The sequence below is a fragment of the Zophobas morio genome, unplaced genomic scaffold, assembly GCF_036711695.1.
Source record: "Zophobas morio isolate AGI-343-1 ecotype UQ-CSIRO unplaced genomic scaffold, CSIRO_AGI_Zmor_V1 ptg000005l, whole genome shotgun sequence".
Lineage (NCBI taxonomy): Eukaryota > Metazoa > Arthropoda > Insecta > Coleoptera > Tenebrionidae > Zophobas > Zophobas morio.
Window position 1 is genome coordinate 18235711 of NW_026972110.1, and position 26721 is coordinate 18262431.

The window sequence follows — 26721 nt, forward strand, 5'->3', positions numbered from 1 at the left end:
CGAGTAGCGAATATTTTTTACTCATATAGAACAGAGGCGGAACTGCAAAGGTCAGTAGCAGGGGGCCGGCAAGTGATAGCTTAATAACTTGCTCGCGAACAAACCACGTTTACCATTTAAAATTGACTTTTATTGTAACGAATCGGCTTCCACGTGATCTAATAAGAGATAATTTGTCTAACCACATGAACCATAAATCAGAACTGCCCACGGTTTGCAATTACGAAAATTTATTGCAACACAGGAAGATTGCACTTATACACTTTGCCTTTTCTAAACCCAAATTCACAAACATCAGTAGTTAAAGTTTGTCTAGAATTATAAGAATTTTATGGACTCCCAAAGTTAATTCGTTTTACAGCCCTGTTGTCAATTTTATTGTACAGCTGAAGAGCGGGGCGACCTCAGGTACAGAAAACATCGGCTTTCCCCTGACAGGCCCTTTACCTGTACAATGGAATTGAGGCCTGGGCTGTAAAACGAATTAACGTTGGGAGTCCATAAAATTCTTATAGTTCTGGACAAACTTTACCTACGTACCAAGGGCTATAAGTGGCGTTCGAGCGTAAACGTTTACTCAACAAAATAAACAAAAAAATCTTTAATAGAACGACGAATACTGCGTCATTTTGTCCTCATACTGTATTTTCTTGCTATATAGGTCGCTAGAATGTATGGAAACAGTTAAATATCTTGAGAACCAAAAATACATTGATTACCTATATGGTAGTGTCATTTAAAAAAGATCAAGTTGGCCTTGCAAAAAACTTCTTGGTTTTATGATAAATTTGACACTAACTATGACATACACGTGTTTCTGACAACCAGTTACATAACCTAAATTAATTTGATACTGAAGCTGTTATTTCGTGTCCACACTCTTAAAAATGATAGAATACATCAAGGGACTCTAGTTACAGTTTAGTTTTATTTAGTAGTTTTCATTCTGCCCGACCCTAGCGGAGAAAACAATGAGCACGTATACGGGTATGATTTAACGAGTCACTCCATGTAGATGCTCCTTAGCTTTATCCTGAGCGTCTATTAATTTAAAACCAGGATGCATATGACACCTTTCCGACACGCCACCGTCTTTATAACACCCGGAAACCCCTAAAAACAACACTTATTAAACAAAAACCTCACAAGGCATTATTCAAATTTTCCGGCTCCACCCTTAAACAAAAACTACATTTGTATGCAGCTTGTTTCACTTACTTGGAAGTCTTTAAAAACTATTACATAATCCCAACTCAACACGCTACGTTTTCACGTATAGATTATAATGTATATTTTATATAATATTTCTCGCGTCACGTGACTTGAATTGTCGAACAAAATCGAGCAGTTCTAAGAATTTCAACGAGAGTCAGTAACACCCAACCCAATGGAAATTACGGCGATGATTTTGCTCAATAGTAAATTACCACCAGCATAATTTGACGGTGACTGGTGGATGTCACAGATTAGAAATTGTGCAAGATCATGATGATGATAACAATTCATTATTTGGCAATTACGCAATAATTAATGGGACGATTTTCCCGCATCACGGTTTGAGAGGAGTAATTAAATTACAGGTACGGAGGGACAGACAAGGAGATGAGTGTGTACTTGTTGGTTATTGGATTTTACGTGCAATGGTTTTCGTTTATAATTTTATAAACAAATGTTTATGCTACTGGTTATATTTTTAGAGTCGTAAAGATTATATTTAAGAATAGAAACCAAATATGTTGTTAATACATAAACAAGTAATAATGTTTTCTGCGTTAAACTATTTAGTAAATATGAATTACGAAATACTTATTTATTACACAATGATTAATAAAAGATTTTCGTTCAAATTTGTCGCTACTTAATCTTCTCTTTGATTAAGAAACAATCAAATTCAGAGGCAAAGAAGTTAAAAACACTGACCACTATTAAAAAATGAAAACAAGATTTTACAGAAATTTCGAAATATGCTATTTAAATTTCATTTAGTTGTGATCCTTTTCTCCATTATTTGCTAAAACAGGAGTCCAAAAACGAAATTCAGAATATCAAATTCAGTAAATGGCGTTAACTGATTCATAGCGATTTACCAAAAAATAAATTTTGGAAAATAAAATTTTAAAATTTCAAGTCTACGTTACCTCCATAATGGATTAACACCCCTGTCCAAGTACAATTTTTTGCTCATTTCGAAATGTGTTAAGATTTTTAACCGTATTAATTAAAACATTAATTTCAATAGAGTCCAATTTACGACTTTCATGTTTTCTCGACGTTTTATGACCTCTAGAGTACGAAAACAATGGTCCCCCGTTTCCATCTGTCTGTCGTCCGTGAAATGTTATTAGATAGATAATCTCTGAAAATACTAGACCCAAATTTTATATTTTTAAATGAAGAAAAATATCGATCGTTCGGGCGCTGGGTTCAAGGGGTCTCCGAGAATTTCTCAAACTATTTGAAAAACAATACAAAAGGAGTCCTCGAAATTCTTTCCAACAACTTCAAAAAGCAAGCACAAGGGGTCCCAGAGATTCTTTGAAACTACTTCAAAAACAATACAAAATTAGTACCCGAGATTCTTTCCAACAACTTCAAAAACCAGACACAAGGGGTCCGCGAGATACTTTCAATCTTCTTCAAAAACAAAACAAAAGGATCCCCCGAAATTATTTTTTATACAACTTCAAAAACAAACAAAAGGGGTCCCCGAGATTTTTTCCAACAACTACAAAATCCAGACACAAGGGGTCCCCGAGATTATTTCAAACTACTTCAAAAACAATACAAAAGTAGTCCCCGAGATTCATTAAACTACTTCAAAAACAAAACAAGAGACCCTCAAGATTTTTTCAAACTAGTTCAAAAACAAAAGGAAGGAGGTCCCCCAGATTCTTTACAACAAACTTCAAAAACCCGACACAAGGGGTCCCTGAGATTCTTTCAAACTACTTCAAAAACAAAAGGATTTCCCGAGATTCTTTAAAACTACTTCAAAAACTAGGCGCAGGAGGTTCCCGAGTTTCTTTCAAACTACTTCAAAACCAAGACACAAGAGATCCTCGAGATTGTTTCAATCTATTTCAAAAATCAGATAAAAGAGGTCTGCAAGATTATTTCAAATTACTGCAAAAACCAAGCAAAAGGTGTCCCCGTGATTATTTCTAACTACTTTAACAACCAGGCACAAGGGGTTCCCGAGATTCATTCAAACTATATACTTCAAAATCAAAACAAAAGAGTTCCCCGAGATTCTTTCAAACCACATCGAAACAAGAAAAGATATTTTTTCAAATAACTTCAAACACAAGACAAGGGATCTTAAAATTCGTTCAAACTACTTCAAAAATAAAACAAAACAGGTCCCCGAAATTCTTTCAAACTACTTTAGGAACCAGTTACAAAGGGTTCCCGAAATTATTTCAAACTACTTCAAAAAGAATACAAAAAGGGTCCCTGAGATTCTTTAAAACAACTTCAAAAACCAGGCACAAGGGGTCCCCGGGATTAATCCAAACTAAGACTTCAAAACCAAAACAAAAGTGGTCCCCGAGATTATTTCAAACTACTTCACTAACAAAACAATAGGGATCCAAGATTCTTTCAAATTACTTTTCAAACTACTTCAAAAACAACACGAAAAAGGTCGCCGAGATTCTTTGAAACTACTTCAAAAATAAAACAAATGGGTTTGTTACTGAACAAGAAAAGATATTTTTTCAAATAACTCAAACACAAGACAAGGGATCCCTCAATTCGTTCAAACTACTTCAAAAACAAAACAAAACAGGTCACCGAAATTCTTTCAAACTGCTTTAAGAACCAGTTACAAGGGGTTTCCAAGATTTTTAAGCTACTTCAAAGTCAAAACAAAAGAGTTCCCCGAGATTTTTTCAAACTACGTCAAAAACAATATAAAAGGAGTCCCCGAGATTCTTTTAAACTACTTCAAAAACAAAAGACAAGGGACCCTCAAGATTCTTTCAAACTACTTCAAAAACAAAACAGAATGATTCCCTAAGATTCTTTAAAACTACTTCAAAAACTAGGAGCAGGAGGTTCCCGAGATTCTTTCAAACTACTTCAAAAACAAGGCACAAGAGATCCTCGAGATTATTTCAAACTACTTCAAAAATCAGATAAAAGAGGTCTGCAAGATTCTTTCAAATTACTTCAAAGACAAAACCAAAGGTGTGTCCGAGATTATTCTAAATACTTTAAAAACCAGGCACAAGGTGTTCAAGAGATTCTTTTAAACTACTTCAAAAACAAAACAAAAGGGACTTCAAGATTCTTTCAAACTGGTTCAAAAACAAAACAAAAGGGATCCCGGAGATTGTTTCCAACAACTTCAAAAACCAGACTCAAGTAGTCCCCGAGATTCTTTCAAACCACTTCAAAAACAATACAAAAGTAGTCCCCAAGATTCTTTTAAACTACTTCAAAAACAAAAGAAAAGGGGCCTTCAAGATTTTTTCAAACTAGTTCAAAAACGAAATAAAAGGAGTCCCCGAGATTCGTTCCAACAACTTCAAAAATCAGACACAAGGGGTCCCAGAGATTCTTTTAAACTACTTCAAAAACAAAACAAAAGGGACCTCAAAATTCTTTCAAACTGGTTCAAAAACAAAACAAAAGGGATGCCCGAGATTGTTTCCAACAACTTCAAAAATCAGACTCCAGTGGTGCCCGAGATTTTTTCAAACTACTTCAAAAACAATACAAAAGTAGTCCCCGAGATTCTTTTAAACTACTTCAAAAAACAAAACAAAAGGGGTCCCTGAGATTCTTTCAAATTGCTTTAAAGACAAGATACCACAGGTAAGGGCGGATGGGATCAGTTGAGAATCGGGAATTTTCTAGAGGCGCCAGTAGTCGTGGTTCACCAGAACGTCGCTATCTGAATCCAGATTTTATATACTTTTAAATAAACTAAAATTTCGGCCTTTCAAGCATCGGTTTAAATTGTTTCCACGTTGAAACACCAAGTCCCATCCACCTCTGTATATTAGGAATATCATGTCCTCGTAGATGGCCAAACGCCAACCAAAATTTGGCTAACCATCCCCGCCAAGAATCTGATGACCTCATCTCAAAAGATTCTATATTAAAATGATTTAAATGTTGAATGGTGTGCGAATCCGCTAGTTCTTCCTCTAGACATCCAAATTTTTGCAAAAAATTCCAGATTGTATGATCAGCTTTTATACTCAACTACTTAGTATCTTTTTCTAACTGAAACCGTCACTCCTATTTTCTATATTTTTTTAATGATTAAAATTGACCCTAATTTTTTTATTTATCAAACGGTACACTCCCGGGTTGTGTTGTTGGTATTACACTTCACGTATCGGAGTTGACATACGCGCCCTTGATGAAATAATGTTGATCGGAACATTTTCAAATGGAAAAATTCGCCAGCTATACAGGCAAACCTTGACCTTCATTAACCCATTCATATTTTTGAAGCAACTGTTAATCCGTTTTCCATTTCCTAAGGACAAATGCAGTCCAGACCAAATATAAACAAGTGTGTTTTCTTAACATAATAAATTATTATCTATATTTATTTTAATGTATTTATATATTTATTTATATGTATATTTTAGTAACTCTCATGTAGTGAGAAAGAAATTTCGGATAAATTCGCAAACAGTAGTAAAATATCCAAAGTTAGAAAACTCGCAAGTATACAAGATTGGCCAACAGTGCAAAAAAACTCAAATATATTTCCCTATAAAATATGCAAACGTTCATGTAAATCACTTTTAGTTATTATTATTACCTCAGTTCATGCAAAATACGCAAACATGAACTGGCGTAAATCGCTCGTAATTACCCCAGTTCACATAATAACGGATTCGGTCGTCATATTAATAATAAGCGATACCAAAATTGCGTACCTATATTCCGATCACTAATTATTGTGTAGCAATTATTGATCCCGTCTTCAAAGCACCAATATAACGCTTTCTAAAAAAAGTTAAGAACCAGGAAGATACGTAGCTTCAGGTTATTTACATTTTGAAACTCTTACTTTTAATACGACAGAAGTACCAAAATATCTCTCAGTTCAACAATAACCGTAAAATAAGAATTAACGATCGACTTCGAGCCGATACTTTTTACTTTTCTCTAGTTTCATTTCGCTTCATTCCTCAGCACACCACTCGCGTTTACAAGAGACATCTAATGAACAACAGCCTCTCCATTCAATTTCTGCCCTATTTATTCCTTTAATATTGTTATGTCAATAAATTGTGCCTTGCAGCCATTCACTTGATTGTCGATTGCGCCGCTTTGATCTGTGTCGATATCGCAGCGTCGATCAAAACTTAACACCGCCACCGTGGGCATAACGTCGAGTGTCTGCTGCAAAAGTGGCTATCGACAGTTTTCCGTCTTATCACGCCTCCGCAGAAAAACGACGAAAATTCTTTCGAAACACTCGCCCATCAAACGCATGATGGAGTAGACGAACGATGGAGCCTTGCTAAAGTGCTTTCCCAAGAGGTTAAGGCTACAAATTTCCTGCGCCTAGGTCAGTGACAGTGACATAATATGGGAAGGGTTGGCTGGGCCTCCTGCAACGGCTTTTTTATGGGTTCTTGTACGGGCTTTCACATGTGAACCTGTTTGTGATATTGTTTATTGCTTTTTTAATTTCACGGGCTGGCGGGGGAGGCGGCATTATCGGCGTTGTTAAAAAGTGAAATTTTTCGAATTGTAATGAAGCGCTTTTATTAATTTACGTTGTTTTACGCTGAATAATTAGGTGCCGAAATTCGTAACCGCACTTTCTGCATAGTTATTCGCCAAATTTGAATTTAAAATTTTTGCGTGGAATAAAATATCGCGAGGTTTGGGTGAGTCAGCGTCCGGATCTAGATTTGTTGCTGGATGAGTATAATATGGCAAAGTTTGTTTGCCTATTGTTTGTGATTGATGGCTGTGTTTTACACAGAAAAGTTAGTCATTTTGTTAAAGGCGGCGTGCTGTGACAGAGGATACAGTTACATTATAGTGAAAATATCTCAAATGATTCTAGCATATGCGCAACATTTGCCCTTAACTTACTATTATTAAAATTGAAAGAAACGTAAACATTAGTTCTCGAAAATTAGTGAACGTTCTTGGACCGACGAGTGTCGATAAACATTCTCAGTAGTATCAGTTTCATTCTTAAACAGGCTCATTAGACACCTGTTGTTGCCTGTAATGAGCGCTTTGACAAGTGATAAATTGTGACACATGTCAATTTAATAATCTGAGTTCCGATGATGACATAATCTTCCAAATTAATTAAATTCAAAAGTTTACCCGAGACTAAATTTTCTTATTAATATTCATTTTATTTTTATGTCCGGTTTTTGTACATTGTTCAGATTGTGGAACAAATTCGTCAAAAATGTAACCATTAAAGTGACAAAATACCACCAACAGGTGAATAAATTTAAAAATTCTTTGTCAATGCTAGATGTTCTAATAATACTTATTTTTTAATGCGCACTGTTTCTAATTTCATTTTTCAACTTACAGAAAATTGCTAATTTAATACTTTAAAGGTGATTTTTATTAGTAGCTTGATTTCTCTTATTAGAAATCGATATTATCGAAAAAGTTCAATTATACCTACGTTAATGTCTCAGTAGTAACAGAAAAAAATTGTTCTAAAGTTTTTTGTCAGGAGATTCATACGAGGAATACTTGAGGCTTTTGAAACTTGCCAAAAAATTCTGAAATATAAATTTCGACAAACTAATTCGAAAATCACGTGTTCATGGTCCTGGAACAAAATTTTCGAAAAATTCTATTTCAAAGTGATTTTTCTAAATATCTCAAAATTTCGAAAATCGGTCAAAATTCATATTAGGAGTATTGAAAAACAGAGTTTTGCAAAGTTGCCTAAAAAATCCGCAAAAACTTCTAGGATATAAATTTTACCGTGACCGTCAAAATAGCTCTGATAAAACAGCCTCGTCAAAAACTACTACAAAATAACCCAGCGATAAAACAGCTCCAGACAAAAAGAAGAAATTAAGTATTATTAATTTTTGTTTCACAAAATACAGTTTGTTCTAAGGATGTACTTTTTGGTTTCTATTTATTCACAAAAATATTAAAAAAAATGTATTTGAGACAATACAGAAATCAGGTCTGGTCCGATCTGGTCTGATGTGGTCGGGTCGAGTTGGGTCGGGTCAGGTCAGATCAGGCCAGATCAGTCCAGGCCAGGTCAGGTCATAATTTAGTAGTCATGTTTTTATTAAAAACAAGACAAGGGATCTCCGAAATTCTTTCAAACTACCTCAAAAAAGAGAAGGGATCTGATGATTCTTTGAAACTACTTTAAAAACAAAACAAAACGGGAGCCCGAGATTCTTTCAAACTACTTCAAAAAACAAAGCAAAAACGATCCCGAGATTCTTCCGAACTAGTTCAAAAACAAGATAAGGAATCCCTAAAATTCTTTCAAACCACTTCAAAAATAGCCACAAGGGATCCCCGAGATTCTTTAAAACTACTTCAAAAACAACACAAAAGGGATCCCCAAGATTCTTTCAAATTACTTCAAAAACAATATAAACGGGGTCCCCGAGATTCTATCAGACAACTTCAAAAACTACATACATCAAAAACAAGACAAGGGATCTCCGAAATTCTTTCAAACTGCTTCAAAAACAGAATACAAGGGGTCTCGGAGATTCTTTCAAATTACTTCAAAAACAAGATCCACACGAGATTGCCGAGTTTCTTTCACATTACTTCAAAAATCACATCCACATGAGGTCTCCCAGATTCTTCCAAATTACTTCAAAAACAAGACCCGCATGAGGTCCCCGAAATTCTATCAAACAACTTCGAAAACCAGGCACGAGTTTCGTTCAAACTACATATATATTAAAAACAAGACAGGGGATCTCCGAAATTGTTTCAAACTACCTCAAAAAAGAGAAGGGATCTGATGATTCTTTGAAACTACTTCAAAAATAAAACAAAAAGGGAGCCCGAGATTCTTTCAAACTACTTCAAAAAACAAACCAAAAGCGATCCCGAGATTCTTCCAAACAAGTTCAAAAACAAGATAAGGAATCCTTAAAATTCTTTCAAACCACTTCAAAAATAGCCACAAGGAATCCCTAAGATTCTTTCAAAGTACTTCAAAAACAAAACACAAGATTCTTTCAAATACTCAACTTCAAACACACGACAAGGATCCCTCGAGATTCTTTCAAGCTACTTCAAAAACAATACTAAAGGTATCTATGCCACTCTTTTAAATTACTTCAAAACAAAATCGACACGAGGTCGCCGAGATTCTTTCAAACTGCTTCAAAAACATGACCCCCATTAAGTCCCCGAGATTCCTTCAAACTACTTAAAAAACAAAACACAAGGGCTCCCCGAGATTCTTTCAGACTACTTCAAAGACAGAACGCAACGGGTCCCCGAGATTCGTTTCAATTACTTCAAAAACAAGACCCACATGAGGTCCCCGAGATTCTTTCAAATTACTTCAAAAACAGAATACAAGGAGTCTCGGAGATTCTTTCAAACTACACCAAAAAAAGACAAGGGATCTCATGATCCTTTGAAACTACTTCAAAAACAAAACAAAAAGGGAGCCCGAGATTCTTTCAAACTACTTCAAAAACAAAGCAAAAGCGATCCCGAGATTCCAAACTAGTTCAAGAACAAGATAAGGAATCCCTAAAATTCTTTCAAACCAGTTCATAAATAGCCACAAGGGATCCCCGAGATTCTTTCAAACTACTTCAAAGACAGAACACAACGGGTCCCCGAGATTCATTTCAATTACTTCAAAAACAAGACCCACATGAGGTCCCCAAGATTCTTTCAAACTACTTCAAAAACAGAATACAGGGGGTCTCGGAGATTCTTTCAAATTACTTCAAAAACAAGATCCACACGAGATCGCCGAGATTCTTTCACATTACTTCAAAAATCACACCCACATGATGTCCCCCAGATTCTTTCAAATAACTTCAAAAACAAGACCCGCATGAGGTCCCCGAAATTCCTTCAAATTGTTCCAAAAACAATAAACAAGATCCTCGAGATTCCTTCAAATTAGTTCAAAAACAACGCTAGGGATCCCCAAGATTCTTTCAAATTTTTTCAAAAATCGGGCACAAGAAATTCTTTCAGAGTATTTCAACAATAAAACAAAAGTACCTAGTTCCCGAGATTCTTTCAAATTATTTCAAGAATAATATAAAAAAGGGTCACCGCGATTCTTTCAAACTACATCAAAAAAAGACAAGGGATCTCATGATTCTTTGAAACTACTTCAAAAACAAAACAAAAAGGGAGCCCGAGATTCTTTCAAACTACTTCAAAAACAAAACAAAAGGGATACTTGAGATCGAACACCCTGAAATCCGGCGAATGTTTGGAGATTATCGTAAGCATGGTAAATCGTTAATAAAATTTAATTATTCATCCCCTTCAAAAAAAATGATGACGGCATCACAAATTTTTCTGAGGAAATATACACAAAGTATGTTTCTTGGCCTTTACTTTAACATTAGATACGTATCTTTATTTTAACTTATAAAAGTTATCATTAGAGAGCGGATTTTATGAAATTTGCATATCCGTTATTTTTTGCATATAAGTCTTGATATTTAATATGTGAACGAATCATGCTAATTAAAAATGAATACAGCTATAAAAAAATTGCATATTTGCATATATTTGCCTTCTGCTGCATATTTCACCAAACGCGTGCATATTTTGCATTTTTATCAATTTTTGTGCTAATTTGAAAAAAAAAATATTTTCATTCTATCGGCATTTATCTAGAAAGACGAAATTTTATGAATCATATTGCAAATATTGTCCTGAGCTTCAAATAACTAGGAAAGGTTTGGGTTTTACGGTAGTTTGGAGACACCACTGGGTGTTAAGCCATCCTTTCAGGTAAATTCGCGCCCTAATTACTTTTGGAAATACCATTCATGCCCAATATTTTTGTTCGTTAGTTAAGTGGTACGTTTAGTGGTGGTCGAAGGGACTATTATTTTTCATCGTGAGTTTGTATTGAAAGCATTTAAAGGGATACAGGTATATATCGAAGATAACTCAAATTAATTTATGGATTAAACCTTTTCCTGAACTTATTCTTCAAGAATGAACTGTGTTTTGTGGCGCCTGCCCTAAACCGGTAAGTATTTTTACATCTGTGGACGTAGTACACAGTTTTTCTATTTAGAAATACATATACTTTAGAATCACCGGAAAAACTTTTTGTTAGAATATTTCGAAAAATATCTAAAAATAAATTGTTACCAAAATAGTAATTAAATAATGGATTACTACTATTTTTCAATTTGTTCTGTTTATATTTATTTTTTAGTATAATAAGAATATTATCTTTAAAACCGTGATTTATGAGTTAGTGAGATGTAATTAAACACTTTGCAGTGTGATTTATGTATTTTTTGTAATAAAACGTAAGCTCGGGAACCCTGTTTTTGTATTTTATAAATAAATTTAGTTCGCTTTTTTTTATTTTTGGAGCATATGCATTGCATATCTCTGCATATATTAAGAAAGTTACTGCATATTTGCATAAATTTGGTGCATATCATATGATCATATTTCTCAAAATTTTGGTGCATATTTTCCGCTCTCTAGTTATCATAAAAAAAAATCGTAAAATCAAATCTTATAATTTTCGAAAAAGCTGGACATCTACTTTAGAGGCGTGGAAAGTTCAATCCAAATAAACTTGGACCAATTTTTTTGCTATTTATATTTTGTATAAAAGAACATAATTAGATCACACAAGGACGATAAAAATGAATACAGAATCGACGAAAGATTAGAGGAATTTCATGAAGTATTACAAAAAAAAGAAATAAAACCAGAAGTGATGAAAACGAGGGAGTAAGAAGTTGAAATAATATTAAAAAAGATAATGACAAAGAGAGAAAAAAAAGACAAAATGAACCTTGTTCAATCTATTGCTATTGTATACGGTATAATCGAAAACAGATTAGAACTAATACACATAAATTGATATATGTTTGTATTAATAAGGCAATTATGTGAAGCGACTTTCGCAAAAGGGAGAACAGACTGATATTAAGAAATCTTTTAATTCAATAAACAGAAAACAAGAGTATACAAGAAAACAAGAAAGATCGTAAGAATACAGACGAAAAACAAACAAACTTGAAACGAAAAGAGGGAATCTAGAAATAAATTTATCGAACTAGAAAAATATGAAACGAAAAATAATGCAAAGGAAACGGAAATAACACTACGTGAAACGAAACACATAATTCGCAAACAGGCATCGAAGGAACGAAGACGCAACAAGTAGACAAAATCATGTGCCTGGGATCAATGATAAATGGTGCAGAAAATAATAACACCTCTCGTGAATTTTTCTCTAAGTTTTATTATATGGAAGCGACTGATGGAACTTAACACAGAGACAGAAGGGCATGTTAAGGGCTTGTGAAATGAAATTCCTGAGAAGAATATTGGAATTATTGCTCGATATGGAGTCACTGGAAAGTATAATGCTAAATTTAGCAAACTAGCTGTAGGTAACGAACTCTTATTAAATTTGTGTTACGAAGTGAATCGTATGTGTATAATTAATTGTATTTATTTTACCACATGGATGACCGTTCGTTGTAAATATTTACAGCGCATTTTGTACACCGTCTACGCATTATTATTGCAAAACAGATCAGTTTCCGGAGAATTCACCTTTAATTAGGAAACAGTAACAAATAAACCACAAAATATGTAACTAAATTTGACATTAACAAAAACATCCTAAGTACATAAAGTTCACTTTATTGGTTTAAGGGGGCGATTTGCAGTGTGGGCGACCACAATTCTGGATCAGAGAATCATTGCTTGTTATTTGGTTTTTGCTATTCCTATTCTCTCATATTTCAACAACTCACGTAATAAAAATTTTTGCGTAATTCAAGAAGTAAAAGAAAAAATTTATCACTGCCTTTCCAAGTACAATTAAAAGCCTTATTAATCAGAAACATGTTTCTACTTCCCTTGAGGTCATGGCAAGTCAATAACGAAATGTGCAAAAACATAAGGCATACATGTGTAGCGCTAACCACTGAAGAGTCAGATTTCATGTTCAGATTATTTTCAACATTTGTCATTTCAGGTGGTTTGGTTTCTTCGTGGTTAGAAAGAGAAGATGTGTTAGTGTGTTGCGACGAAGAAGAGAACACAAAATTCTCGTGGATCTAAAAAACTGAAAAATAATTAAGCATCGTCTTCAGTTAATACAGTACGTGCCTAAAAATCCTGCGTTAAACATTAATTACTTGAGAACCATTTATCGTAGGAAGCTCACGTTTTCATCAAGAGGAGTTTCGTTAGGAAATGTGGATTTTAATTTAAGTGAAGGGAAAGAGTACTTAAATATTTCATGTTCTGTAGAATTAGATTTGTATTTACACATTATTACACACTCTTTAAAGAAACTTTTGTGCTTTTTCCTTCTAGAACAATCATTATTTCTTGACTTTTCTAGATGACGCCATTAATTTAAATTAATTAATTGTGAACGGGACAAAGTTTTTCATTATTTCAGATGTTCGTTTTATTTAGACAAGCAATATTTTTTCTTGTTCAGAAATAAAGATAAAGATATAATGGCAATATTATTAAAGTAATAACTAAATTATTAAAATTGTGGCGGATGGTACGCTTTATTGTGTTATCAATTAATGCCGATCTAGAAACTGCTGCGTATTTTTTAATTACCAAAATGACCTACATGTTATGTTTTCCTGTTACAAAAATTTGAAATTACTTACGTAAACGTTTATATTTATCAGGTTTTAGCTTTATTTACTAGTAAATGAAGCGTCCTACAATAATCATTATTAAATAAAACATCAAAACATACACGTTATAATTGAATCAAAGACACAGTATGTGGATAATTATGAAAAATAATAATCAGGACTATTAATTATAATCAGTGTACACTTTGCCACCGTTTTTATCGCATATTGCCAATAACAGACAAGATTATGCATTTTAGCCAAATAAAAATAAAGGTTTGGTGAGCTTTAATTATCCACAGCAACACGAGTTGATTTTTACGTCTTATTTGGTTAGTCGTTCTTATCATTTTTTTTTTTTTTTGTACATATTTACTCAATTCGCAATATCGCTTTAGATACAGGCCCGTAAATTACGCACCACAAAATTTAAAAACATGAATAATGGAGATACCATAATCTGTATTTACTGTAAACTCGTCCACATTAATTTCTAGCATAAAAAATGACAAAATGCTGACAAATATTCCCTATTTTTCTATGCTAATAAATTCATTTCAAAACCTTTCATTTGCTAATCCAGTGAATTGTGACCAACATTTTTCTTAATCAGGTGGATTAGCCAACAATGGGGAATTTACAATACCCGGCCAAAGCGGGTCGCACTATCCAGAATTAATTTTATCCTGGAAGCATTGTTTCATTATCGAGCCACACTTTCGACAAAACAACAAGTGTGGACAAAATTTGCACTTTGGGTATCAAAAAAAAAATCAATTTGGAGTCATCAAATAACCATGTTTCAAATTTTTGTCTGGGCTAATTTCATCTGAATTTTTATGAGAATGTCTGAAATAACACTGACAGGTAGGTAATATAATAAATACGCCATAAAATTAACTGTCTACAAGTACTAACTCATAAGAACTAAAATTTATATTCTACACTTGTTTTAATAGCAAAGAAGTAACGGATTCTCATTCTAAATGAAAAGCCAATTATGTAACCATCTTTGGACGAATTGAAACGTGGGCGCAGAAGAATCCTCTAGAACGCATTGTACTTCTTATATTTATTTCATTTTTCATTTCTCCAGATTTATTTTTATTTCCGTTCAGGGGTCAGGTTTATTTTTTCCGCTTTTATGTTTATTTCGCTTTTAAATATAGTTAGAGATATTTGAGTAGGATGTATTCTTGAGGATACAGAAACAAAAATAACAATAATAGACGCATAAAACAAAAAAAAAAGTCATTTTTATGCCCCGAGTAATACTAATAATGACATTTTTTTAATTCAAATACAGGAATACTATTTGAAAATTGCGTTCAGTCAAAAAACCGAAACAGCAACGTCCATAATATGAATATTAACATGCTTGTGACACAAACCTCGAAAAACAGCGTGTAAACCCGCACATAAATTTCGTTAGTGTCAATTACATAACGCCGTCACAGCGTCGCAAACAAAAGCAAAAACCCTAACCTAAATTCGGCTCCGGGGAGAATCCCCATGTGGGGTGCTTACCTTGAGCAGTAGATGAATGGGAGGGCTGATCGTGGGCGCTTTTTTCTTTTCGTGTTGGCACAAACACGACTTAATCCACGGCATTTTTCAAATTTTGAACTACGCTAGCACCTATCGCCTAATTACTCGTTTAACACTACTTTGACTTAACCTAGATAAGCGACTTAAGTTAGATAAGCACGATATAATGAATTTTAAATGCGCGGACTAAACTACTGGGCCGATTTAAAATTCATCATAACATCACGTGTTAGTAGAATGCAGCAGCGCGAAAGCCCGGCATTTGGGCTTGTTTTGGCTCTTCCGATGTTAAGCGCTCGGCTTCCCGGACGCAACTGACGCGCGCTCGCTCCGGAACTCGGAAAACTCAGCCTCCGTACCCCTGCAGTTCGACTACCGAAGGTTGGACGGATTGTGCGGGATAGGAAGTAGTGCGCTGCTATTGTTCGTTGAACCTTATTGTTTAGGTTTTGCCCAATTCGAGATAGGTGCTTGCGGAAAAGAGCCGACAGCGAAATTAACTGAGTCCAGAGTCTGACGTATCCGGGCGAAATTTTCCGGCAGGAAGGAGCGCGGAGAAATAAGGCGAGTTTTCCGGAGACCGTGGGGAAGTTTGCAAGCGCATACATGCAAAAAATTAAGACTGTGTCTTGTTTTTGCGCGCAATCAAATAGTCGGGATCTCCAGCGCAATAAAATCGGTAGAGTTGTTTACACTGAACTTTCAGCGCTTCTAAAGCATAATAAATACCGCATGCTAATATACATAGTTTTCAGCCGAAATTATGTAACCATTAGTAAATATTTATTTAATAAAGACATCACATACAATGTAATACTAACATAACGTGGCCAGAATTTAGAGAGGACGTCTTAATTAAACTTTGATTAGCATTTAGTACTTACTACAAATTAATGCTAACAGACAGACAGAGCACGTAGATCGTAAAAAGGACAGCCTGCAATTTCGTACTCTACTAATTGTGCAACGCCAAGGAAAATGACCTCGTTGCCGTATTTTCATGGAATAAGAAAAATTTTTCAGTGTTACGTTTTTTGTTTCACTGCTATTTTCAAATTTGTAGAATACAAGAAAGTAAGTTTTGTTTCTCCTGTGACTACTACTGTTGAATCGAACACTCCAGTCCACATTTGTCTTTTTCCCTCCAAAAAATTGATGGTGGGTCTTTAAAATTCCATAGTAAATCTAACTGTAAATGCACTACGCAACGTGTTCTTTTATCTATGGTTTGACAAGGCAACACTATTTTTAACTTTACGTATACGGGATGTCCTAAAAATGTAACCTTGAGGTATCAAATGGTTTATCTCAGGAATTACATGTATGTACATTACAAGATGATGAATTTGTATCAAATTTTAAGAATCGACTAACTTTAATCTAGAAAACATTAGTCACAGCGTATTTATTCATACCCCACAAGAAGTTTATGCTTACACCTGAAAATATTATGATATAATTTTTTCATTTTTTTCTTTTTCGTAACACTACTTTAACAGAGTATATTGAAAATAATTTTCTGGTTATACAGCAAGTTCACATTTTGCATATTTTTAATTTTATTTCTTCAGTTAATTCCGACTTGAATATGATGGAGCGTCTGTTTAAAGTTAGACATATAAATTTAGAATTTGTCGTAAGCTACGTATTTAAACATCTACTTTTATTAATGTTAATTTCTTAACTAGTCTCTGTAAAAGTATTTGTTTAACATTAATATGAATATGTTTTTGTGCCACTCCAGGTGCATTCTTTAATAACTAATGCAAAAGTCAGTGAATAATAAAATGTTTATAATATTTTTCTAAATTCTTTACATTATAAGAGAATAATTTTTGTAAGTATGATTAACTTGATTTCAATGCATTATACATAATCACAAATAAAAAGAAAATGTCATAGAGAAAAACTATGCAGTTATTCAGGTACTGATACCAGTAAAAAAGATTAAATTCTCATAATACGTAGATTTGCATAAAATAGTACACACTTATTACTTAGTAATGAGGTCTCACGTTTCCGTCTGACTGTCTGTTGGCTATTTTAGAAGTAATTTTCAAAAGTGCGTAAGAGATTTCTGTGAAATTGTAGGTGTATTTTAGAAATATTGTGTACATCCATGCCTGACCTCGAATAAAAATGTATCCATTTATTCTCTTCAGAAACTCGATGACGTCATCTCAAAATTCTGCTAGATAAATCACAGTTACAATATGCAAAATATTATGTATCCACACTCTGTGGTCTGCCTGTCGTCTGTCTGTTGTCTGTCCGACGTTTATCCGTCGTCTGTCTGTCTGTCTGTCTGTCTGTCTGTCTATCTGTCTGCATGTCTGTCTGTCTGTCTGTCTGTCTGTCTGTCTGTCTGTCTGTCTGTCTGTCTGTCTGTCTGTCTGTCTGTCTGTCTGTCTGTCTGTCTGTCTGTCTGTCTGTCTGTCTGTCTGTCTGTCTGTCTGTCTGTCTGTCTGTCTGTCTGTCTGTCTGTCTGTATGTCTGTCTGTGTGTCTGTCTGTCGTCTGCCTATCTGTCGAATGTCTGCCTGCTGTCGTCTGTCTGAAACTTTGAAACTACTGCACTGATTATCGTTAAAATTTGCAGGCATTTTAAGAATGTCGTGTAGATATTAAAATGCTAACCGAAATTTGCCTGATCACCCTACCAACAAATTGACGGCGTCATCTCAAAATTTTGCATTATAAATGTTATTTAAATTTTATAAAATGGAATGCTCCTGAACTTGAGGTTTATGAATCCAATTTAGTTTTTCCCTAAGCATCCAGATTATCACAAAAAAATACTATTACAATATTTTCCAATAATAAAAGTAAAAATAACGGCAAGGTCACGGGTTCGATTTCCTCGTAGGCCTCTTTTTTCTTACATTGTGACTGGTAAATATATCAATTTTTATATTAAAAAATTAGAATAATATCTAATAACATTAGATGATCAATTTTATATATACAGTGTGTCTAATTTTTCGGTAGGGAAAAATATGTACCTAGTAGGGCAGCACTTCGACAGAAGAGGCGTTGAAATTTTATAATATTTATTCGCTTTTTATTGCTCTGTTCTTATCTAGGAAAGTACAAACAATATTCTTTAAATCATCTGCCTTATTTTTACGGCTTTAATTCAATTTCATTCTATAACATCCCCTAATTGCAATGTCCTAAGATACTTCGATTTAGACAAACAGATTATAAAATTTTTATGAAAAATTGGCTGTGAGCAACTGTAATTTTCAGTTTAGACCAACTAAAATCAATATCTGACCTATTCGGGATAAGAAACTACAGTATTTTTACTTCTATGAGAATAAATGTGTGGGAAAAATGCTAGTAAATGTCTAAAATAACCTTCATATTAGACAGTTTTAGGCTTTATTACGGTATTAGCAATGCCAAAAGTATTCATTTAAATTAAACAAAAATTCTAAAGTATTTTTTTAGAAATAAAAATGACATATTTTTGCTTTGAAAAGTTTTTTTTTCATTTTTCGCACTTAATTCTATTTTTATAATTGTAATTTAGAAAAATTGGTTGAACGTTGTTTCGACAGAACTTCCCTCGCCCCTGAAACACAATGATAATTTTTTTGATTCACCCTATATACGCAAATCCAGAAAATATTAATGGAAAGATAAATCGAAAGTACAGGCTATCACATTTTGTACATTTTAGATAGGATTTATTCGGCAAACTTTTGAGCTGAGGAATGACAAACATTTTAAAATATCGAAATTTTGATTAATCGAGAAATCAGAAAAATGAAAAATTGATAAATTGAAACATCAAAAAATCGAAAAACTCAAAAATCGAATAATAGAAAATTTTTTAAATCGGAAAATTTTAAAATTTGCAATTTAAAAAAATCGAAAAATTGAAAAATAAAAATTCGAAGAACTGAAAAATCTAGACTGAATCGAAAATTTAAAATATGAAAAAAGCGACTCGAAAAACCGAAAAATCAAAAAGTCGAAAATTTGAAGAATCGAAATGTGTTGACAAATCGAAAAATGTAAAATATTTTTAATGAAGAAACCCAAAACTGAAATGTCGAAAAATTGAAAAATCGAAACGGCAAAAAATTTGTAAATCGAGAAATCGAAAAGTCGAAAAACACCGAATTTTAAAAATTAATAAATAGCAAAATCGAGAAATTGAAGATCTGAAATACTGAAAAATCGAAAAACCGAAACATCGGAAAGTCGAAAAATCGAAAAATGGGAAAATGAAGTTTTCGATAAACCGAAAAGTTGAAAAATCGCGAAATTGAAAAGCCTACAAATCGAAAATCCGAGAAAACGAGAAATCGACAAATCTGACAAGATAAAAATTCTCTCAAGGACAATCTTCAAAAACACCAAATGTCTTTGATCATGTTTTTTATTGGTCTTTGGAACTGAAATGTCGAAATGTGAAAAATCGAAACATCGAAAAATTAAAAAATCCAAATATCTATACATCAAAGGGCCGAAAAATAAAAAAATCCAAAAACCGAGAAATCGAAATATGAAAATATCGAAAATCGAAAAGTGGTAAAATCGAAATAATCCAAAGGAAAAATTAAAAATTCAAAACTTTTAAAAATTGATAAATCGAAAAATTGAACAACCGAAAAATAGGAACTTTGAAATTTTTATTAATCGAGAAATCGGAAAATTGAAAAAACAAAAAAAAACGAAAAACAAAAAAATGGAATAATCAACAATTTTAAAAATCGAAAAATTAAAATATCGACAAAATTGAAGAATCAAAAAATTGAAAATTCGAGTAATCGAAACAAAAAAATTAAAAAAATTGAAAAATGAAAAAATCTAGAAATGGAAATATCGAAATGACAAAAAACTGAAGATTCGAAATATTGAAAAATCGAAAAATTGATGAAATGAAAAACTAAAAAATCGAAAAGTCCAAACATCGGAGAAATCGAGAAATGGGAAAATCAAATAACCGAAAAATCGATAAGTTGAAAGATCAAAAAATCGAAAATCTGGGTAATCGACAAAACGAGAAATCGACAAATTGAAAACTTAAAAAACTCAAACATTAAAATTTGAAAAATGGAAAACTTTAAAAATTGTAAAACCGAGAAATCGAAAAATTGAATAATTGAATAATCGAAACATGAAAATATCGGAAAATTGTGTAATCGAAATAGTCCAAACGAAAAATTAAAAATTTAAAAATTGAAAAATTTAAAATTGAAAAAGTCGATAATTCGAAAAAATTGAACAATCGAAAAATAGAAACGTGGATATTTTCATTAATCGAGAAATTGGAAAATTGAAAAATTAATAAATCGAAGCATTAAAAAATCATAAAACTGAAAATTGGATAAAAAAAAATTAAAAACGAAAAATTGAAAATTAAAAAATCGGAGAATTGAAAAATATAGAAATCGAAAAATTAAAATAACGAAATATTGAAAATTCGAGAAATTGAAACATCAAAAAATCGAAACAGGGAGAAATGGAAAAGTCGAAAAAATTGAAGAATCGAACTATTGAAAAATCGAAAAATGTAATATTTAAAATACCGAAATTGAAAAATCCCACAACTGAAATGTCCAAAAATTGAAAAATCGAGCAATCGAAAATTCGAAAAATCAAAAAATTGCAAAATCGAAAAATTGAAGAACTGAGAAACTGGAAAATTGAAACATTGAAATTCGAGAAATCGACAAATGGGAAAATCAAATATTCGAAAAATCCAAAAGTTGAAAAATCGAGAAATTGAAAATCCGATTCATCGAGAAAATGAGAAATCGACGAATCTGGGGTGGGATTTTGTTTCTCAATCGAAATGATAAATTATCAGTTGCGATAAATGTCATTGCGTAGCTTTTAAATGCAAAAGTTTGCATTTATTCTTTGCATATAAGCTTATTAAATGCTCAATACGATTGTCATCAATTTTTTGGAGGGGACAAGCAAATATATTTTAACTAAAAATTTATTATGCTCTTTATAACCTTAAAACATCTTCAAGATTTCAGCGCATTCGGTTTAGCGGATTCCAAGTCAAATCACAAAATGTTGTTTTATGATTGTAATTTTTTTCCCAACAACTCAATATGGAATCATAAACTACATGTTTAGCACTATGTTATTCTATACAATCTGAAACCCATTTACTGTGTGCAATTTTGAAGTGACGTCATCACAATTGGTGGGGATGATTAGACAAATTTTGGTTACCGTTTTACCATCTACATGATATTCTTAATATAAGTACAAAATTTGACAACAATCGCCGCAGTACTTTCGGAGATTATCTGTGTAATAAAAATCCAGGACGGCAGAGGGACGGACGGACGGACGGACGGATAGACAGACGAACAAACGGGAGACCTATTTCTTCGTACTGTAGGGGTCATGAAAGGTCGAGAAACCCTAAAAGTAGAGAGTCGGTCGACGGACTCGATTACAATACTTCCTTTGCTTACGCTCGGAAAGTAAAAATGATCTAAAGTTAATTCAAACAATTTAATGTCCAAGAAAAAAAAATGTGTACTAGAATGGGATTCAAACTCACGCGCGCAGAGTTTCGGTTGCTCAAATTCAAGGCCTCAAATCATCCGCCTTCGACCCCCTTGTTTCTCAGGTGTACGAGATATCGGTTATACTAAACTCACTTGACATACACCTAGTAAAACTTTTGACTTAAACGGCTTAAATCAAACCATCCTTAGAAGTCAAACTGGCTATTGTAAGCTTTATGGAGCCGAACCGCAAGTATTATTACTGTCCATTATTGTCACAATGGAGCTGTAAAAGTTTACTAGGTATATATCAACTGAGTTAAGTTATACAACAGCCAGTTTGACTTATAAGAGTGGTTTGGCTGAAACCGCTTAAGTCATAAAAGTTTTACTAAGTGTATGTCAAGTGAGTTTAGTATACATGAAACAACCGGCTATTGCACACATTTTTGTAAAGTAATTGTAATTATAAATCAAAGCGGATTCATAAACCACAATGTATATATTATTTAATCAAATTGAAACAATGTTTAATGTACAAAATTTTGAAGGAACAAATTTTGGTTAAGGTACTATCATCTACATGATGTTCACAACATGCGTCTAAAATTTGACGGCAATCGGTCTAGTAGTTCCGGAGATTATTTGTCTAATACAAATCGACACTGTTAGTGGACGTATGACAGATGATAGACGGATAAACAGATGGAAACGAGGGACCGATTTCGTCATAACTCTTAGGGTCATCAAACGCCAGAAAACATGAAATGAGCACTCGTTAGATGGACTCTATTACAATACTTCCTTAGCTGACTGTCAAATCTATGGCATTTTTACTTCTCGAGCGTAAGCTAAGGAAGTATTGTAATAGAGTGCACCTGCGCTTGTCAAACATTTTGCACAGTAATGAATATTTAAATTTAATAAAATAATTTACCCGATTACTTGTGGTTTATGAATCGACCTTGATTTTGTTTTCTATTATTATAATTTTTATTGTTTAATTCTTTCTGTAAGTAAGTAGCTAAATTTCCAATTTTTTGCTGTTGATCAAATCAAAAACAGTTTACCCCGATTTTCCTGAAATTGTAAGTAGTAGTTATGAATTCAAGTTATGAACTCCGAATCGGTTAAATGTCACAGTGGCGCAACTTGCAAACTTCGCACCATTTGTAGAAAGCTACAAATTTCGGTTACTAATTTTCTGTAAATTAAAAATTAATACCTTTCTCTAAAACGAGTGCCTCGTTTTTTGTTTTTGTTTTCAACTTGTTCCATTAATATTTAGTTCTACAACGAAACGCCAAACCTTGGCAGAAGTTTAGAGAGATCAGAAAGTTCTTCGAGGAGTTCGATGCACCATAAAAAATTCAAATTTTACTAGTACCTTTCATACTATTTGAAAACATTTCTGTCGTCAGCCCCGAGTAACGCCAATAGCAGAATCTAGGACAAATCTTCCCTCTCCTGACACAAAAGACACGATTACCCCCTTTTATTTTCTCTAAATCAAGTAGAAACTTCACCTTATTAGCTTGACACTTTTCCATTTTTCGTACACCGTCTCTTCGGCGTTCAGTTCTACCACCAAGGTCGAACGGACGGGATAGGAAGTAATGCGCTCCTATTGTCCGTTGAACTTTATTGTTTAAGTCTTTCCCAATTCCGAGCTTTGTTGATCGAGAATTGCTTACCTGGGTAGGCCCATCCGTTTGTTGGCGCGATTTTTTGCACCGACCAAATGGTCACGTGTACGGAATGCGATAGTGACCGGAATAGAAAACGATGCGGCATTAAATGGGTTATTATTGGCTGGGACTTCTGGTTCGGTGTCTGCGCACGTTTCCGGATCGGTAAATACATTTGATGAGTTGATCGATATAAATTACACAGTTGTTACGAGCAATGAGTAACGCGTATTTAGTTTCAAAGGAGCTGGGTTTGTTTAAAGAAACGAAATGTGTTTGAAGGTTCTGGGCTTTGATGTGTATACATGGAAACGCTAAAGAGAACTGAAAGCTTTGGCCAAAAAATGTAGGGAATGCTGTGAAGATTTTTTTCGCTAATAATGTCAAATTGTTTACTTTCTGGGTGACAATTATTAAGGAAAGTGTTTTATTTTTAGAAATGTGCCAAATTAGTTTTTTTACCCTTTTGATAAAATTTGCGACACACTAAGTTTATTATCACTGTCGGTTTCACCGTACTTAATTTAATATCTTATTACTACAAGCTTTAGCCTTTAAGTGCGTCATAACCTACACTACGACACTTTAAAAGGAAATTTAATTAACTACCTGTCTAGAATGTAAACATTTATCATTTTTATTCCCCTAAATGTCCGTTTCCCTTATCGGATTTAACAATGTTTTATTTAAACAAGGAAACGACAAACGTAATTATCTCTCAGATAAAACTGTACCCTTACATCAAATGTTTCAAACAAACCGTTTTTTTTTTTATTTCATTCGAAAAAAGTATTTTTTCCGTAATTTAAATGCTGGCGAGATTTCATTACAATGCGTTGAACATTCCAGTAAAAATCAGTAACAAACTGCCATGCAGAATTTTCGTTGCCAACACGCTGTTTGAAATTTTTCAGCAAAAATGTATTCCGGACGAGCAAGCAGCAACAAACATAAAAATATTTCCATGTCATGCAGAAATAAAAATATAATAATACAGAAACGGTGGATACATTTTATTGCAAACTTTGCATGTCAAACAGCTATCTTCACTTTACTGCAATTCCACCAATCTAAAGCAAATATTTGTTAACATGCGGTAGCGGTAATTTTTGCTGCATTTATAAGCAAAATCGTGTAGTAATTTAAAGTCAGCACAAGTAACTTTTAGTGTATCTCGGTGTTAATACCCCTGGATTACTGGATGCATAATAATTCGCCTAAGTACATAAGCTTCAACGAAAACAGACCGTAATTGCTTCAGTTTCACACCGACTATTGCAACAGTGTGTGCATTTACATTTTTGGAATATGTATTTGCTCGCATGGTGGCTTTCAGCGCGAATATTATTGACGACTTCCGTTAATAAATTCAGCACATCGTACATAATGACGGAAGGTAGAACAGCGAATAGAAGATTTATTTTTAGTAAACATGACATAAGCTCTGTTGAATATGTAGAAAGTGGCATAGACACGTTCACAAACATAAAGGTTTATCTCTAAGACGATCAAAAAATGTCTCCGTTGTGTGCCTATCAATTATCGGTGCTGAAAGATGCTGAAAAATTATATTATAAGTCTAAAGAGCGGATTTTGGGCTAAAAAAAGGCAAAATAGGCTCTAAAATAGGCCACAAAAGCGTCGAAAATGGCAAGTTTTGTTATTTTACATAAACAGCGATCCTAATCTTCGTTAAAATTTCCAAAACAAATTAGATATTTTTCTAAATTTTCGAGAGACAATCACCCGATATTAATTATAATATTTAAAATTAGAAATTTCAGTGGGTTTCATTTTTAAATCGTTTTCTACATTTTCGCCTTGTAATAATTTGCTGAAAACTTTCAATTCTTGGTACCTGGTATTTTTCGGAATAGCAATAAACGAATTTTTTTTATATTGTCAAAATGATCTCAATAATATAGGTATTGCCGCTTCAATCCATGAACTCTATCTTATCAGACCAGGTTATGGAGGCAATGGACAATGCGGTAAGGCTTCCCGGAAGGTTTAGATTCTCAAATGAGCTTTAAGAAATATTTTCTTCACGTTCGAAAGTAAACAATTGACATCTTCGTATTGATTGCAGATAACTTCAGCTTCTGAACTTAAAGCGTGAGCCAAACACGTTAGATGAATTAAGTTGGGATAAAATATGTCCAGATATTTGCCAGGTTTAACCACCTATGGGTTCTAATATGTACGGCGATGATGGATGACTCATTATCGCCTGGAAGCGGAAGTGGCGAAGGGTATTCCAGAAAGACCTCGATTGCGGAACATCTAGAAGGAAAGTATGGGTTTAAATAGAGGTCACACTCGGAAAAGAGATGATTCAATCAACGAGTCGAGTCCAGTGAGTGTTCAGAATCCAGTCAAGTAGCGCCAGAATTATTTTGTACATAATCGCTGTGTAATTAGTCGTGTAAATTTGAGTTACCAAGAAATAAATTGTTATTATGCGAATTAATGGAATTAACTTCGCAACTAGTTATTCCATTTGAATTGTGCAACATTAATAATTTCTACTTACAATTGTTCAACAGGCTTTACAGAATAATTCGCCGTTTTCTATCTGAAAAACGTCTTTGTTTTTCCCCCATTCCTTTAACTTGTCCTTTAACGACGACTTCACTTGAAGCAGTTTTAAAAATGTAGAACAATTTTTTAAACACTTTTACACTTTCGAATTTCACTTTTCGAAAACCCAACACGAACTAATTGATACAGGAAGAGAACTCGAAAAGAAAGTTGTAGGAGGGCTTGGTTGATTTAGTGGGATTTTGGATTTTAACAAAGTTGGCATGTCCAATGAGACAACCAATATCAGGTTTTATATAAACAGTTGTAAAAGATTAAAAAAAAAAACAAAGAAAATAATAAACAATCTCGCGTTTAGGAGCTTATTTGTCCCTACAGATCCATTGTATAATTTTGTGATGACGTCATGAATAACTCTGTATAAATCTGCCGCCCATTTCCAAGAAAAATTCAAAATAGGTATAACCACATAACCTCAATAACAACAAATCCTTACTAATAGAAACATTCTCCAGTGAAAAAATTAATATTGCAAAAATGATTTCTTAAATGACGATTCGATTTGTGAATAAAAAAAATAAAATTCGCTTTTTGATCCTTTTGACCAGCTGACAGGTGTTCAGTGCAAAGTTTTCGTATTGGCACAATTTACGAAAGC

The 26721-nt window shown here is 33.4% G+C and overlaps 1 protein-coding gene across 7 annotated transcripts in view; it reads right to left on the reverse strand.

Annotated features, from left to right (window-relative positions):
• LOC135122908 (tensin-1) overlaps positions 1 to 15669 on the reverse strand; it is a 395140-nt gene extending 379471 nt beyond the window's left edge. For 6 of the 7 annotated variants that reach the window (XM_064047412.1, XM_064047407.1, XM_064047405.1 and 3 more), the window contains exon 1: positions 15327 to 15669. In XM_064047412.1, coding sequence (XP_063903482.1) covers positions 15327 to 15410 — 84 coding nt within the window. In that variant the 5' untranslated portion in view covers positions 15411 to 15669. The remainder of the gene's footprint in view (positions 1 to 15326) is intronic. The other variant, XM_064047402.1, reaches the window with a different exon arrangement.
• Positions 15670 to 26721: the final 11052 nt, after the last annotated feature.